This window comes from Sinocyclocheilus rhinocerous, unplaced genomic scaffold (genome assembly GCF_001515625.1).
Source record: "Sinocyclocheilus rhinocerous isolate Xijiao unplaced genomic scaffold, SAMN03320098_v1.1 scaffold1841, whole genome shotgun sequence".
Taxonomy (NCBI): Eukaryota; Metazoa; Chordata; class Actinopteri; order Cypriniformes; family Cyprinidae; genus Sinocyclocheilus; species Sinocyclocheilus rhinocerous.
The window spans coordinates 409,446-426,747 of NW_015666172.1; the positions used below are offsets into that span (position 1 = coordinate 409,446).

At 40.2% G+C, this 17,302-nt stretch overlaps 3 protein-coding genes across 6 annotated transcripts in view; 1 reads left to right on the plus strand and 2 right to left on the minus strand.

Moving 5' to 3' along the window:
* Window positions 1-1,300: 1,300 nt before the first annotated feature.
* Window positions 1,301-7,451, minus strand: LOC107731911 (sal-like protein 2). Its single transcript, XM_016543112.1, has 3 exons — window positions 7,355-7,451; window positions 2,570-5,712; window positions 1,301-2,434 (listed from the first exon to the last, which is right to left on the minus strand). Exons 1-3 carry the CDS (start codon window positions 7,428-7,430, stop codon window positions 2,210-2,212), a joined length of 3,444 nt encoding a protein of 1,147 aa, XP_016398598.1. The 5' UTR covers window positions 7,431-7,451; the 3' UTR covers window positions 1,301-2,209.
* Window positions 7,369-13,380, plus strand: LOC107731913 (E3 ubiquitin-protein ligase CCNB1IP1-like). Of its 4 annotated transcripts, none has more exons than XM_016543117.1 (5): window positions 7,369-7,446; window positions 11,480-11,783; window positions 11,876-12,022; window positions 12,593-12,749; window positions 12,954-13,380. In XM_016543117.1, exons 2-5 carry the CDS (start codon window positions 11,487-11,489, stop codon window positions 13,106-13,108), a joined length of 756 nt encoding a protein of 251 aa, XP_016398603.1. In that variant the 5' UTR covers window positions 7,369-7,446; window positions 11,480-11,486; the 3' UTR covers window positions 13,109-13,380. The 4 variants fall into 4 exon arrangements, with proteins under 4 accessions (XP_016398603.1, XP_016398604.1, XP_016398601.1 ...); XM_016543115.1 differs by having other exon boundaries at window positions 7,413-7,491; XM_016543114.1 differs by lacking the exon at window positions 7,369-7,446 and adding an exon at window positions 11,160-11,237.
* Window positions 13,381-13,447: 67 nt separating this feature from the next.
* Window positions 13,448-17,302, minus strand: part of LOC107731912 (tetratricopeptide repeat protein 5-like) — a 6,955-nt gene continuing 3,100 nt past the window's right edge. The window contains exons 5-10 of the mRNA XM_016543113.1: window positions 16,557-16,648; window positions 16,365-16,421; window positions 15,739-15,885; window positions 14,598-14,812; window positions 14,301-14,445; window positions 13,448-13,743 (exon numbers count right to left, since the gene is read on the minus strand). Of these exons, the coding sequence (XP_016398599.1) occupies window positions 13,624-13,743; window positions 14,301-14,445; window positions 14,598-14,812; window positions 15,739-15,885; window positions 16,365-16,421; window positions 16,557-16,648 (776 nt within the window). The 3' untranslated portion in view covers window positions 13,448-13,623. The remainder of the gene's footprint in view (window positions 13,744-14,300; window positions 14,446-14,597; window positions 14,813-15,738; window positions 15,886-16,364; window positions 16,422-16,556; window positions 16,649-17,302) is intronic.

A 17,302-nucleotide genomic window follows, 5' to 3' on the forward strand; every position in this document is an offset into this window, starting at 1 on the left:
TTTAGGATTGGCTTGCATTTCAGGCACCTTGCCTTATGAATGTTGTATTTCCACATATACAATTCTGTAACTCTCAAAATGATTGCTTGCGTTTTTGGATTATTTACAGTACACACCTGTGTATGTGTCGCCATCGTGTGGTCAAAATAGGATGTTACACCACATCAATTTTTTTCTGACTTGCAAAGGAAGCACTTTCCAATTGTTGCTGTTTTTACTATTACTTTAGTACTTTAGATGTTACCTGTTTTATTATTGCAACCAGTTTTTTCCCCCCCTAGTATTTGGAACTTGTTTTTGGCTAGATATTTACTAAACTGCCGTAAATAAAATAAATGTAAATGAACATTATAAAAGTTAAATATATATGCATATTATATATAAACATAAACAAAATGCAGTTGTACAATCATTTACAACTGTGGGGTTATTGGTTTATGAACCACCTGCAGTGCCGAGTCTAAATGGAAAGAAGCTTTACTTTACATCCACTGATTTCAAATTCATCTTTTAAAGATCATTAACAACTCATTGTAGAACCATTCATCACATCTTGCTGCTTTTTTTGCCTCTTGGATGCTACATTTTGGCATATTTGGCATTGTCTCTTGAAGATTTCCTTATTTTTGATTGAGACGTCTTTATCCCTTCCTGAATGCATGTGGACAAACTTCTACCACATGCCTTGTTTCTGGCTCATTGTTCGTCTCCCTCTCAACCTCAAAATTTCTCTCCTTGGTTACAGGTTGTCATGGTTTCGAGGGCCTGGCAGAGGCAGGATTAGTAGCCATTTTAGGGACAGCTGGCCGGGTCGGTCTCCACCTCCCCTTCATCCTGCGCAGAGACGCTCAGGGTGGGTGAGGGGGGACATTGTGCGAGGATTAGAGCTTCCTGTGTGTCAGCCACATTACACAGGCATGACATAGAAAGCAAGAGGGTGTTTGAGGGGAGGGAGTGAAGTCTGTACAGCTGCACACTCAATCGCATTACACAAGTATGTGTGTGTGTGTGTGTGTGTGTGTGTGTGAACAAACACACACAACATACACACATACAGCCATCAACATGCACACCATCAATCTGGGAAACTAAAACATTAAAGGAAGCAGATTTTTTTTTTTTTAAAAGGGGTGGGGGTAGACAATTGCTGAAGGACAAAGTGCATTATGAACAAGAACAAAAAAGCCTCATCGGATTCTGAAAATAGCTTAACAGGTGGAAGTTTTGTGTTCAGTGCAATTACAAAAAATGCACATACATTTAAAAAAAAAAGTAAAAACACAAATCTTGAGACATTCTTTCTGACTTTATTTCTCTTTTTGACAAGTTAGGACCACATTACATCCAAGAAAATTACAAAACAAAGCTTGATAAGAGTTCAACAGGGCCAACAAAGTTGCTTCAACCTTCAAGATTACAAAAATATTGAAAGCTTAAATCTATAGCAATTGCTCATCGGTGCCATCATCAGAACTGATCCGATTTGCTGTTTTTCATAATCAAATAAAAATCCTTAATACTAACAAATCAGTGGAGCTTTTAAATCAAGAAAGTTGAAGAACAGGCATTGTGCAGAAAGTAAATCTGACCCTCTCAGCAATACAATCCTATCATTGTCATCATAAACCTCCCTTGTCAATAAGAGTTTCAGCAGTCACAGATATAGTGCAGCTATTTAGAAAAATGCCTACAAAGTACAGCAGCATGAAAGAAGATAAAAACAGGGTACATTAAACAAAATTGATATTTACATTCAGCTGCACATCAGTTGATCAGTTTTGGTATGATCCCTACAATCCTCTCTCATCTCACACATCAGGTCAGTCCCTTTTTTCCTAGAGTTTGCTTGAAAATATATATTTTTAAATGTTTTACAAGTTTTATTATGTATATCCTGGAATTCCAAATTGATTTCTGAAATTGCACTTAGACAGATAATTAATTTGTTTGTCATTTGTTATACACAAATACTATTTTCAAGATCCAATTTCTGTGCATCCTGATATTTCAAGTCAAAAGACTTACTAAGTCTTTTATCAATATGATTTAATTGTTTTCATGAAAAGGCACTACTATTACATATGGACTGATTTACTAATATTCTACAATATCAAACAATTAAAAACTACTCCTAACCACAAAGCTGAAAAAGGTTGTCATAGAAATCAGTAAACAAGAATAGTGCTAAAACCTAACTAATCACATTCTTTTAAGCAGTGTCTTCAGGTCTGTCGTCTCTGTCAGTGGTAGACACCGGATGCTCAGTCAAGGACAATTTATTTGTACTTTCCTCTGACATGTTTTTAGCATCGTCTCCTCTCAGTTTTCGATGGGTTGACTCCTCTGTACGCTCCACAACTTTTCCCTCAAAGGACTGTGAGGATGTGGTACTGGCCACCTGATTCATACTTCCGCTGTGGATTTTCATATGCCCCTGTTGAAACACACAAAAATTAGAAGTCTTGTTTCTAACGTAAACATGATATCACAGGTAGTTAATGAATATTTCATAGATATAAATGTCATCTAACATTCCATCTTCTTCAAAATAGCACATTAATCTATGTACCTTCAATCCACTGCGGCTAGCATATTCTTTTCCACACTCTGTGCAGCTGTAAGGTTTCTCTGAGCGCTGTGGTTGTGGAGGGGCTACAGGAGTCTCTGGTGATGTCACTTCAGTATTTTCTCTATCTTTCCTTTGATCCTCTTCTGCAGACTCTTGTGCATCCTCAGCTTTCACCTTCTGCTCTACAGCTCTGTCTGGAATGTGCAAATAAGCATTCTCTGTGGCTGGGTGAGAGTCACCATCATTGGACTCAAGAACACGGTCTATTCCATTCACATGAAGTGTTGTCTGATTGCTGCTTTGGTCTGATTTTGACTCAGTGGACAACCCTGGGCTGGAGGGTGGAGTGAGGGCAGGTGACAGATTGAGAGCTTCAGAGCTTAAACTAGGATTTGGCCCGCTGATCACCGTTTGATGTGAAGCGCCATTGTGCCATTTTTTATCAAATAAGGTGTCTTGGGAGTTGGTCCGGGTACAGAGAGATAAGGGCGTGTCTTCATCCTCTTCTGCAGAGCCACTGACAACTTGAGATTTGCTGTGATGGACTGTGCCATAATGTTTCTCATCTGCTGGAATTGAATTGTCAGCTGGGCTATTTTCTCCTGAGGGGTCCTCCTTCTCCAGGGTGACAGTTGGACTAGTCTCAGGTGTGTTGTCATAGGGATCTTGATCTGACTCCATGAGCTGATCTGCATCACCCGATGTAGCATCTCTTAGGCTAGTCTCAGACTCCAGTAAGCTGGCAGAGGAAGACATGCTCATATTTAGAGGAAGAGACTGAAGGTTTTTGGGTAAAGAAACTCCATCCATTTGACCAGGGTCTTCTTCTGACTGCAGGTCCCCATTACCTTCTGGAGGCAACTGGCCCCCCAGATGCATCCGAATGTGATGCTGCAGTACCACGGCATTGGTAAACTTGCGCTGACAGAGCGGGCATGAATTCTGGCCACGTGCATTGGCTGGACGTGCTCTGTGTGTGGCTAGATGAGCCCTTAGACTTCCCTTTGTGGAGAAGGAGCGGCCACAGAGTTTGCAGGGGAATGGACGTTCACCCAAGTGAGTGGCCTGGTGTAGACGTAATGCCCTTGGGCAGCTAAGGACACGGAGGCACACCCCGCACTGATTAGGAACCAAAGAGGAGGCAGTTGAACCTTGGAGCTCTTGGCTGGCTGGCTCACTGCTAGGACTCGGGTTCAGCCCTAAGGCCGCCATCATCTCCCTCCTGTAAGCTGAGATAGCATTAGCGTTGAAGGTGGATATGTCATTAGCCTGAGCCTGGCCTTCATTGGTGCTTTTTAGGAGGGGCTGCTTCTCTAACTTCTGTGCCAGTCTTTGCAGCTTTGAGGTGTCAGAGGTGGCAGAGGATGAGGAAGGAGAGGAGGATGGAGAAGAGGAGTTTTGAGGTTTGGGGTATGAGGAAAAAGGGAAGGTAAGTGGGAGGTGAGGGGAAGGGAGGTGAGGAGGGCGAAGAAGGGCAAAGCTAGGATGGTGGGCAGAGGGACCTGATGGGAAGAGAATCTTCGGAAGGTGTGCCAGCTGGGAATATGGAGAACCAGGATGTAAGGTAGAGTGTGGTGGTGTATTCTCATCAAACCTCTGCTGCTTCGCACCTTTGAATTGACCAGTCATAGCAGAAGAGGTGATGGATGAAGATGATGACTGCACACTAGTGGAAACAGAGGCTGCAGCTGCAGCTGAGGCACGGTTAAGCTGTAGCAAAGAGTGGGCAGTGGAAAGCAGGGCCAGATCAACACTGGGTGGCAACGGAAGGGAGGAGGGAGATGGATGAGATGACCCAGACAGGAAACCAAGAGCTAAACTATCTGGCACACCTACACTACCTTTAACCCCAAATGGCTCCTCATCCTCTGCTCGACGTTTTCTGCGCCTCTGTGATGGCCCTGAGCCAGATCCTGATTGGCTCTGCTCAGACAGAACAGGTGGCAAGAGAGAGAGTGACAGCTCAGGATTTTGCTCACGGTGACGAAGGAAGTGGGCTTTGAGATTGCCACGGGTAGTGAAACGACTAAGGCAGACCGGACATTGGTATGGACGCTCACCGGTGTGGGATCTCAGATGGATCTGTAGTGAGGAGTCACTGCTTAGAACCTTCCCACAGAACCGGCAGATGTGCTGCTGGCGGCCTGAAGAGGAGCTTGAAGATCCATTTGACGTACTAACAGTGGAACTTAGAGATAGATGGTCATGGGAGAGGCTGACTGTGGGCAAGGGAGGAGTTGGGAAATTCATGCCATTGCCATGACTGATGGAGGTGTTGGGAGACTTTTCATTGAGGTAGCGAGGTGGAAGTCCTAGCGTTAGTGATAGAGGGTGCACAGAGGCTGAAGAGATAACTAAGGATGAGGAAGATGTTGCGGATGAAGTTGTGGAATAAGGAGTTCTGGTTCCATTTGTGTGAGATTGGTTGGGCTTGGTTGTAGGAGCTTGGGTAATTAAAGAGGCACGGGAGACAGTATTAGGTGGGGAGCTAGAGCCTGCATCACTCTGTTGACCCTCCACAGATCCCTGAGGTGCATCTTGGGCACTGACAATACCACCTAGGCGCAGCACCTGCCTGCAGATTTCTTCTGTAATCTGCATTTGGTGAATCTGTCTTTGCTGCAGGACCCTAAGTTCCTCTAATAGTACAGCAAGGGTCGGAGGCACCTGGAGTTGCTCTGAAGGTGATGAAGGATTTTGGTGGATGGGACTAGGACTTCCTTGATGTGGTGGGGCACCCAGCGATGATGAAGAGGATAAAGAGGAGGTAGTGGTGGTTGCAGAAATACCCATTGGTGGGGATGTCACAGTGGAGTGGGGCTGATGAGATGGAATATGAGTGGATATCTGCTGGCTAGGGGGAGGAGAGTGGGTCTGGGAGGACAGGGAAGGATGTGGGAAGTCTGGAGAGAGAGATGAGTGTGCATTAGGCAGAGATGTAGAATATGAGGCAATGTGATTTGGCCAATGGAGAGGAGATGAGCTCTCATTGGGGAGCGAGGGGGCATGAAGGCCACCAGGAGATGGTCTTGGGGCCAAAGGAGGCTGACAGTCCTGAAGGGATGTAGGAGAGGAAGAGGAAGATGACGAGGTAGTTTCAGAGGCAAGAGAGGTGGATGGAGATTTCACTGGTAGCTGGTCATCTGGAAAATAAACAAAAGAAGTTTATAAGTATATAGCATCGATTTATCAGACAATGACAATTATTTGAAAACATAATATTGTTGTAGCATTGTTTAATTATTTTATAATTCAATTTATATATTAATTGTTTTAACAGAGTTCCATAAGAATGAGTTATGAGAAAGCCTTCCTATTAAGGCCAACTCCTTTGTCAACAGTTTTCTTTCACCAAAACGCCGAATACCACTTGTCATTCTGCATTCTTAATGATCTTTCACCCTTAAATCACAACCTTCATATACCACACTCACATTTTCTGTCCTCACTCTTGCCACAACTCACTAACCACCTTGCAGCTATTGCAATGCTTTTTAGAGGACAATAGATGTCACCACAACAACCCATAACCCCTCTTAACCCAACCCTCTGTCCATCAACAACATCTTTCATCTCTCTATTCACCCTTCCCCCCTGACCCCACACAGGGTCAGAGGTCAGGGCATAGAAAGGGTTTTGGGCACTGTCCATGCGCTCTCATTGGCTAGATGACCTAACCTCATGAGCTCTAAGGTCAAATTCTTTTTTGAATCTTGAGCACAGAAAAAGAACTAGAAGAAGGGGGTTGGGAAAATAGTGGGTTGACTGACAGATGAACTATTTCCATTCTCTGGCATACTGATACAGAAAATTACTGTACACAGACTTGTGCAATCAAATCTGCTGAAATGCACCAGAAACACTCAACCCTAAAAAAATCCCTTCACAACTTACTACCTGTTCTTGCCAATAGCTACAGAAATCGAATCACAAAGGTGCTGTATCTTTAAGATTCCTTAGCTACATTTTTCTTCCATGCATGCACACAATGGTGCATTCTTTCTTCTCTCTGTATTCTAACAGTGGAACCCCCAACTGAGCAGAGGTACAAAGTGAATAGAGGCAAGGGAGTGGGAAGGGGGGAACACGGTGGGAGCAGAAAAGAGGAGCACATGGAAACATGAGAGAGAGAATAAGGGAGAAGAGGAGAGAACAGAGTGAGAAGAGATTAATCTTTACCCAAACACCCCCTTCGTCCCGTCCCCCTTGCCTGCAACTTATTCACACTGAATAGGAGACTCCTCTAAATGCATAAAAGAACCCCAGCAATCAAACTGACTACGCTGCAAGTCTCTTGGAGGATTGACATTAGTGAAAAGCTAACACAGTTATGGCTCCTGAGTGATTCATGTCAACATAATGACCGGCCATACGGATGAACACCTTTAGACCAACCCTCTGGCCATGTCTTCGAGAGCCTTCTTTCAATATAACACATTGAGCAGACATTTTGAGCGGGAAATGTCAGTAAACTACTTATTTTAAAAAAAGTCAGGTCATGGCAGAAATGTGAGCTGCTGCTGCTGCTGCTCTTAAACAATGGCTCACTAAGTAGAGGGCCAAACGCACTAGTGCATTTTAACCTGTATCATAGATCTTCGGGTGATAAAGAGTTCCTATTTATAGCAATAAAGATAAAATTATTATTTGCATAACAGGGGCTCTTGGTAAACTAAAACTAGTTATGCAAAAACTTTTTAATTAAACAGTCGTTTTTTAATAATATAGCATCACGATCAATTAGTCCAGGGTAACAAATAATTCACAAAGGATTGATTTACTCACCTTGCGGCATCAAACGCGTGCCCCCGGGGTCCGCGTTAACGAGCTGCTGGGGCCGTTTCTGTTTCCGGCGTGACATGATTCACGAGCAGACGGTGAGAGTTACGGGCATCAACCAACTTTGCAACGCAAATTATAAGGTCGGTAATGAATAACTAAGTATCGAACTCCTCTGTTCGTAAATAATCCACCTTGCAGAACGCGTTAAGACAACATCGGCTTCTGCTGAAAGAGTTAGTTAAAAAATAAAATAAAATAAATAAACTTAAAATTCGTGTGGGCTGCTGAAGCGGACCATGACGTCGTCCGCTGTTGCTGTGTGAACTGGCGAGTGCGTGTGTGGCTGTTTTTCCTCAACAAGTCCCCTCTTTCTCAAACTTGTCCACTCTGCGGACCCCCCTCCCCTCTCCTCTCCAAAGACACACACACACACTCACACAAAAATACAATCTCTCCTTGTTCTGACATTTGCATTTCAATGGCGCGGAACACCGTCTCTTTTTCTTTCTTTCTCCCTCTTTTGCGTTTCTCTTAATGCTAATAGCTGCTCTCTAGTAATTTAGACAACTGAGTTATATAGCCTACCAATATGAGTCAAAACGAATTTCGTGGCTTTTTATATTTAAACATATGCTTGTAATGTATGCAAAAGGGGAGTTTATGCCCCTCAGGATTCTGACATCTGCCTGTTTTAAACAACTTAATGACTACACTTCATTTACTGCGCCCATTGAGAATTTGAGAAAGAGAGACACCTTTTGTATTGGCAGGTCTACTAAGATTTATGTGAAATCTCAATAGGCGACTTTGCAAATCATCTGATTCACAGGAAGATAAAAAAAAATAATAATAATAAAAAAACTGACTGTGAGCGTTATCAGGTTACCTAGAAGGAAAATATAAATTAGTTCAAGTAGCCTAATGAAAGGGATAGTGGAAGATCGTGTAGGCCTATGTAAAAATACACCAGATGTTAAAGTTATGTTATAAAAGCAAAAAATAACTTAACTTGAGGGAGATGATGAGGAAGGTGATGGGATGAGATAATACGTCAAGCGGCTTATAGACTATAACTGCACGGGCTACTGGAGTAAAGACCCCCTGCGGCTCGCTCACTTTGTCGGTGCGTCCGAATATTCGGAGCTCTATTTAAAATGCATTGAATAGGAAGGGAATTTCCAACAATGGCGACCTGGACACAGTTGAGTGGGCATCTCTTTCTCTCTCCTCACCCCCAGGATCCATTGCCGCTCCGCACAATGCCCCCCTTTCACCCCCGCCTCTGTTCCCATACACCACGTGGAAGAGGGATGAAGTGAAAAGCCATTTTTAATTAGATGTATCAAAAACATGCAGCCGACCTGCACCGTGTCTCATATAAGGCCAAGCGGTCCACTGACCATTATGCAGTTATTTTTCTTATACATGAGCGTGTTTGTTCATGCAGGCTTATTTACAATAACAAAGCATAATTTAAGATAAAAATGATTAAAATAGTTACAATAATATTATACTGTATGCTTAAGGCAAACCAATAATTCAAAAAGAAAGAGACAGTGTAGAACCATTATCATCATGGCTCACATGCATCTGTTGCATCCCTTCTGTTTTTTACTTGTTAATTTGTTGTTATATGATATACAGTACTCATCAGTGTTGCCAGATTGGAATGGTTTACTATATATTTGGCTGATTTTGATTGAATTGTGCAGGGAAAATGTGCTTAGTTGGGTAGACAGAATTTAGGCTGATTTGCATTAATTTGGGAATTTTTCTAAACACTTAAGTTAAGAATTTGCTTTGCTTGATTAAAATAGCTTCTCGTTCAATCAAATCAGACAGAACATTGATTGACTTGCATTATATAATGCTGTTCAGAGGAGGTACCATTTTCCAAATATACGTGTTTGCTCATAGTTTTGGGTGATAGTAGTTAGTCAATCTAAACAACGCCAAAATTGGGATATATAGGAAAAACGGAGAAGAAAAGAAAAGAAAATCAGAAAAAGGTCAATAGATCAGTGGTCAAGACCTATACCTTTCTCATGCCCAGTTGAAGCACTTGACACTATGGAGAAATGCTGTAGGCTATCTGTGAGTTTCTCTTCTGAGAAGGCCTTTGATGTATTTTGGCTATAGAGATATGCTGGAGGAGACTAGTGTTTCAGGAAACACTCATTGTGATCACTTTCCGCATATTTGATGCTTTTTGAACAATCATTGGGCTAGAACAAAAACGACATTATAGTTCAAAAGGTTTGGGTTAGTAAGATCAGTAATACTTCATGGATGCGTTACATTGATTACAAGTGACAGCAATGACCTTTACATTGTTACAGAAAATTCAATTTAAAATAAATGCTAACTTTCTTTTATTTCCAAAATTTATTGAGCATATGTAATGGCTTTTGAAAATTCAGCATTGCCATCGCAGTAATAAATTACATTATAAATTGTAATAATATTTCACAATATTACTGTTCTTACAGCACTTTTCAAATAAATGCAGTCTTAGTGACCGTAAAAGACTTATTTTAAAAACATCATTTTGAATAGTGTGTAACACATATGGGCAGGCACATGCACACATAGACATCAAAGGGGGCTTGAGCACCTGCCCTTTTTCTTCCTCGAGAGAAAGTGTCCTCTTTTTTTTTAAATAAATGAATATATGTATATACGTGTGCGTGTGTGTTTCTGTTTGCACACAGCTTTCCCTGTCAAACAAATAAAAAATCTAAATATCAGGTCGGGTCGGGAAATGTTGAGACTGTCGAGTTCTGATGCCTTTCTCCCTCCTCGTCTCCGCGCAGCACAGCAGTGTAGCGCATATTGATCGGCACGTCACAGACAGGCAGAGAGCCGCAGAAGTGAAGCCCTCCCTCTCTTTACAGTTGTGTTTGTCTTGGTGTGGAGGTGAGTGGTGATGAACAAAAAACTAAGCTACCTGTGCCTCGAATTTACAGCTAATTATCCAAAAGCCAAATACAGTTAATTTGTCTTGCTAACATCCATGACTCAGCTACCATGTAAGTTAGCTAAAGTTTAGCTAAGGCAATAGGAAGTCTATAGTAGGTTAGGCCAGTGCACGTTCTTTCACTGCATGATTCAGTTTATTAAAATGCATTTAGAATGATCACAAAATTCAAGATATGGGGGCACAAATGTATATATTTATATATAGTTAATCAGTATCACGCGAAGACTTTATACAGCAGTTCAATAAACATGAATTTAATACACTTACGTTAGACACAATTGACTGTTTTTGGTATATTTCGCCCAACAAATATAATTCCAATTTGCATCTCTGAGCAACATGATGGTGTTTCGTTCCTGAATGAATTTTGGTCAATATCGCACACCCCTAATATATTTAACGTTTTGTTTAGGAAAAAATTTAAATAAATATGAGCGATGCCCTTTTTTCCACTTCAGCCCCTGCCCCTCAAAATGTCTGTGTACGTCCCTGCATATGGGCAACCATTTACCATGAAATATGTTTCCTAGATTGTAAGTTATATCAAATCATTCTGTTATATCTTTCATAACATAGTTGAGAATCATCGTTATACAAAGTCCTGAAACCTAAAAATGTATTGGTGATCAAAAAATAAATTGTTTTTGCCTATTCATATTCGCTCATGTCTTTTTATTAAAAATAATGTAAAAAATAAATAAATAAAAAGTCATGGTGTCCTCTACAGAGGACATAACATATGAATAAAATAATTTTTTTTCAGAATTATTTTTTCTTATGCCCTCAAAAAAAAAAAAAAACCTAAATTCACAAGACTTTTTTTCTGGGTCTCAAGAGGTTAAAACCCGCGCGGCGCTCTACATGTGACTGATTGTAAATAATGAGCAACACAGGTGCAAATTCCCGGTAAACTATCCAGTTTATAAAGCTTCATACTTGCGAAGAGCGATATGTATATTTTATAACCGCATTAGTTTGATTTAGTATTCGAACGGAGATACTGAAGCTTGGGAATACTTTTCCCGCGCTTTGCTAGCTTACACGTAAAGCGCTAACATAACCTTTTATAATTTTTCGTTAGCTTAACCAGTAAAATAACATACATATACTGAGAAATATAATAATTTACATTTGTTTCCTTCCATAAGAACCGCCATGTCTGCATCTAAATTCACCTTGCTGTGTAATTCGCATAACTGCCGGACAAAGCTGAGTGGGTTCGCGTGGGTCACGGCCTGCTCTCACGTATTCTGTGATCAACACGGTACGGAAGAATTCAGCCGCACACCTGCCATCTGCCCCGCGTGCTCCTCCATGCTCTCGGGCAAACTGGACGTACTTAGAACCGAGCTGGCACCATCAGAGCAATACAGGGCTATGGTTTTGGTCGGATTACAGCCTGAAACTGTTTTGGAAATCAGTCATAAAGCGCTAGACTTTTGGACCTACCAGGTTTGATGTCTGCAGGGATGCAATTCCATATACAGAAAAGGTTGGGATTGATGCACCTTCCTTTTTTCACTTTTGTTTGTGGTTATTTTTAGGTAAACCAGGAGAGGTTGCTGATGGAGTACAGTTTGTCCAGGGCTGGAGGACAAGTGCTTCAGATGGAGAAGTTTATGATCCAGCAGAACCAGAGCAAAGAGCTTGAGTTAAATGCATTAAGAGGGGAGATCGCATCCCTGAAAAAGGTCTCAAACATGATCAAAGCATCAAACCAATGCCCACACTTGCAGTTTATACACAGTAACTGTCAAAATAAATTCTTTCCAAAATTTCGAATAATAGAAATAAATCAAAAACCATGAAATGACATGGAAGACAAAACATATTGTTGGTTCTTCAACATTTTCATTCTTTTCATTAAAAAAAAAAAAAAGTAGCACGCTTTTGACAAAAATATTAAGCAGCCCAACTTTTTTCAACACTGATAATAGGGAATGTTACTTGAGCATTTGTCATGATGAAAATTCAGCTTTGCATCACATTTAAAATAAATAAAATTCATTTTAAGTTGTAGTTTCATAATATCACAACTCATCCATTTCCCCGATCCAAAAAAAAAAAAAATTATTTGTGATTTCAAGCATCGAAGCAAGTGACTTTAGCTCAAAAGTTTAAGATCACAAGAAACATGCAATCAAGTTAACAAATCATTGGTTATAATTGGTACTGTATATATAGAAGCATGAGAGGGATGCATTTTTTGTATTTCTTTAACGGCTATCAGTGTCCTCATTTTCAACTTTTACATTCTCCAGGTGCTGGAGGAATATAAGCGGAAGTACAGTGAGGTTTTGGAGCGACTGAATGAACGAAATAGGCAATATCAGAAGCTGCAGGGACTTCTCGACTCACTACGGATGCACACGCTGGGAACGGTAGAGAAAGATCCCATTTCCCACCCTTTCACTACAGGTCAGGAGGAAAAAAAGCAATGGGTAGAAACAAAAATAATGGTTCCTTATTTAAACAAATTATTGTAGTTGTCTACTTTTACCCTGCATAAATAAAATCAGGTTGAGAGTTCTTTATCTTACGGAGACTAAAATTGTTCAGATGTGATTGACTGTTTGTTAAGCATTGTAGTGTATGAAAAATCTTTGCAATTATTGTCATCAGGTTTGGTCAAACCACGCTCTTCCCATAGCAGTCCTTCATTCCTGGGACCAGAAGGTGACAGGTTCTTCTCACTGGGGCCAGAAAACGCTAAAACTTTCTTCCAGTTCAACACACCCACCCGAGACAGAACCCAGACTTTTATCAAGAAAAACTAAGTATGATTTAAGTTTCACTAGGATGCTTTTTTCTTTCATTTATGAATTCTGATTTCAGTTCTGACTGCCAAATATGGTTGTTTCTGTTCTATTCTTTGTTTTTTTTTCAAATTGGTTATTTACTGATAAAGCTGTTACACAGTTTAAAGAAGGTGTTATGCTATAAATACTCCCAACATGTTTCCACTAATGTAAATGACCTTATTGTGGAAAATAACTCATAATTAAAATATGTGGAAAAACCCTACATTAAGTAGGAACTGCCAAACTGATCAGAGTAAGACTGGGATTTCTTTTTTTCTTTTATTTTTATTTTCACAACCCAAATATGAAACCGACAATCTTAACAATGATGCCCATCAACAAGAGGAAAATTAAAAAAGGGAAATGATTTGAAAAAATATGTACAGAGTTTTCCTGTCCTCACAAACAGGAACAGAACTAAATATATACAAAATGGAAAAACACTACCCTCATTGCTCTCAATGTTCTCACCGTATGTCCTCTCTCTGAGTTTATTCACTTTGAGGTTTGTAAGTAACAAAGGCTGCACTTTGGCTTTTCATCACCTGTCTTTTCCCATTGACTATAAGGAGCAAGGGAGAGTCCACACGTATACTTCGGAAGTCATATGACTATAGGGAGTAGCAAAGAAGAAACAAAGACATCAGTATTTGTTACAGCTATTGTAATGCAAAAAATAAGAACATTACATTTATAATTGGGTTATTACACCTGTGGCCACAGATAATGGCTGCAAACTAGTTTAAATTTTGCTTGATTGTGTAAATATGTACACTACTGTTCAAAAGTTTGAGGTCAGTAAGTATATATATTTTTAAAGAACTGAATACTTTTATTCAGCAAGGATGAATTCAATCGATCAAAATTCTGTTTAACTTTCTATTCACCAAATAATCCTGAAAAAAAACGTATCGTATTACCACAAAATATTAAGCGGCACAATGGTTTTCAACATTGACAATAATAAAAAAAAATTTCTTGAGCACCAAATCAGAATATTAGAATGATTTCTGAAGGATCATGTGACACTGAAGACTGAAGTAATGATGCTGAAATACATTTTTTGGATAACATTTTTTAAAATCTTAACGACCTCAAAATTTGGAATGGTAGTGTATAAGTGGAGATATAAAACTTTAAAATAGAATGAAAAGTTTTGTACACATACCTTATCTTTATGTGTTACGCTGTGCCGTTTAACCTGTGGTTCAGGAATGACTACAGTATCCCCTATTAAAACACCCCAGCTGTCTGCTGTATTATACACCATTACTACGCAACAGGTCTCTTCACTGTCCACCATGCCAAATGTGCTGCAAGACAAAAACAAGAAAACCATTTTAAAAATCAAACACAACACCATCAGCAGACATTTAGCTATATCCAGTAACCTTCTAGTTTTGTTAGGAAATGTTTAGTAAATATTTGTAGAGGTTGTTAATGCGGCAGAGGCATTTAAACTCACAAGGCCATACGGCCCTCTGAGGCCAGACTGAAGACCACTTTTCCTAGTGCTGCCACCCCGCCGTTGTGGCCTTGAGTGAGAGCGGATAAGCTGCGGGGTTCAAGGCTCCCTATGCAGCCTGAGGGAGACCGGAACTGAGGGGAGGAGCACGGGCCCAAAGTGGAGGAACTGAGTGAGGAGAGCATGGTACGAAGACGCCGAGCTTTTACTTTCCCCTGAAACACAGAGAGAGTGAGGTTAATGTGGTTCCTTACGGACCTCCAGAATATTGTTTTGACTGTACTCTACTGCCATCTCCTGGAAACAACCTACAACTACATGTTTAATCAATTTGTTTTTCAATATGATCATCATATATACACACCATTACTGTTGGACAGATGCTTTTTTTCCAAATGCCCAAAAATCAAGACGTGTCATTTTAATACACTTTTGTAAAACCAGAAATGAAAGAGTCTAAACGTGTAAATAATATGACAATGAAAGAGACCAAACATTTAAATATATGATTTACATACTAAATTCAATAGAAACTCCAGTACAATGCAGATTTTGAAAAGCTCATGACAGACATCATTATATGCACCTGCCACCTTCCATTTTTCACTTGACGTTAGGCCTGTCGCAATAATCAATATATCGACTTATCGCACAATATATGTACATGACCTCAATAATTTTTAGTTACGCAATATTTCGCCCATTATATTTAATTAAAAATTAATGTCACCATGTTTTTTACATTCCACTTGCGCCTGTGTCTTTTGCAGCTTCTCGTACATAACGTGGTGTAGTCATGAGGTGCTAGTTAAAATTAAAAAAATGCTTCTACAAAGATATGCATCTGTGCCTTTGTGCATTCGGACATCTGACTGCTAAGTAGTGATTGTGTTTTTCAGCAATAGTGTGCACCCAATAATATCGCTTATTGCAATTATTTCTGGGGCAATATATCGCAAAACAAAAAGTTATCGTGACAGGCCTACTTGACGTTTGAATAAAGTTGAGCATTTCAACGTTCACAAGATGCTCTCGACGATGTTTCTCTGTTCTGCTGTCAATAGTTTAGCTCCCACAGAAATGCCTGTTCTGTGCCAGTGTAAACCGTAAAAGTTACAACGTCACTGTTCATTTATCTCACCTTATTCTCTATTAACACTGTAACCTGGTCTAGGTAATTCAGCAGCAGTTTTTCTCTCTCCTGAGCATCTTCCCAGCCAGGATCCAGAGCTGCAGCACGGCTGTATCCATCCAGAGCTGAACTGTACATCTCTTCATACTGGAACAACTGGTGACAGAAAGGAGTTTCTTAGGCCTGTTATACACAGTGGAAGTGCAACAGCAGGCTGTTCTCCAGTTTAGATAAGTAACAAGGTGGATAAGATGCCGGTTTTACAGTGACATATTTGCTGGTGAACACCTGAGTCTGGGTGCGTTCACACCTGGCTCGTTGTTTCGGAACCTGGCGCGTTTCCCCCCTTAGCCCGGTTAGTTTGGGCATATGTGAACACGGCAATCGCGCTCGGATCCGCGCCAAAACAATCGGTCCGAGATCGCCTGAACGAGGTGGTCTCGGCTCGATTGAAAACGAACTCTGGAGCGGTTCGGTTGTAGTGAGAAAACTTTGCCGTGTGAAAGCGAGCCGCACCAAGAATAAAAAGCAACATTGTAATAATTTTAATCCCTGTTTCGGAACAAAGCAATCGATCTACAGGTGTGAAAGCACCCTGAGAAAGTGTGTGAGAAAGCAACTGAAAGAATTGTTACCGTAGCTCTGTTGAAGTGGAGGTCAGGATTCATTGAGGATGCTTTGTCGATTTTCTCCTGTACATATGCACAGATAAAATTATAAGGTAAGATGATGGCAACCAGCTTTGGCTCAATAATATTATAATATTATGAATATTAACAAATGAATATTAGGATGATACATGAGGGAGAGGAAGAGGAAATACTCACAGCCTGTGCATAGGCACTGAGGGCCTGTTGAGAGAGCTGTGGGTTTTGTCCACTGGTGAAAAACATGGAGATATATGCGTTCCCTAAAATATCTGTTGGGTCAAACCAAAACAGTATTAAATAATGAATTCCAATTTTTTTCTAATTATATTCTGTCTCTATTCAGAAATGCTGATAGGAAACAATAGCTGCGTTCCGATCGACAGCCTGGATATCTGTTGGAGTTCACTTCACTTGACAAAAACATCATTTTCATTTAAAAGGATAGTTCACCTGAAAAGGAAAATTCTGTTATCATTTACATACCCTCATGTCTCTTCAAACCTGTATGACTTTCTTAAATAAGATATTTTGAAGAATGTTAGTAAACAGTTTAAATGTTCCCATTGGCTTCTGTTGTATGGACAAAAAATACAACGGAAGTCAATGGGAACCTAAACTATTTGGTTACCAACATTCTTCAAAATATCTTTTTTTTTTTTATGTTCCACAGAACAAAGAAAGCCATATAGGTTTGGAAAGACATAATTATAATTTTTGGGTGAACTATCCCTTTAAAGGGGTCATATGATGCGATTTCAATTTTTCCTTTCTCTTTGGAGTGTTACAAGCTCTTGGTGCATAAAGAAGATCTGTAAAGTTGCAAAGACTAAAGTCTCAAATCCAAAGAGATATTCTTTATAAAAGTTAAGAGTCAACCACACCTACCTAAAACGGCTCGTTCGAACACGCCCCCACATACCTAC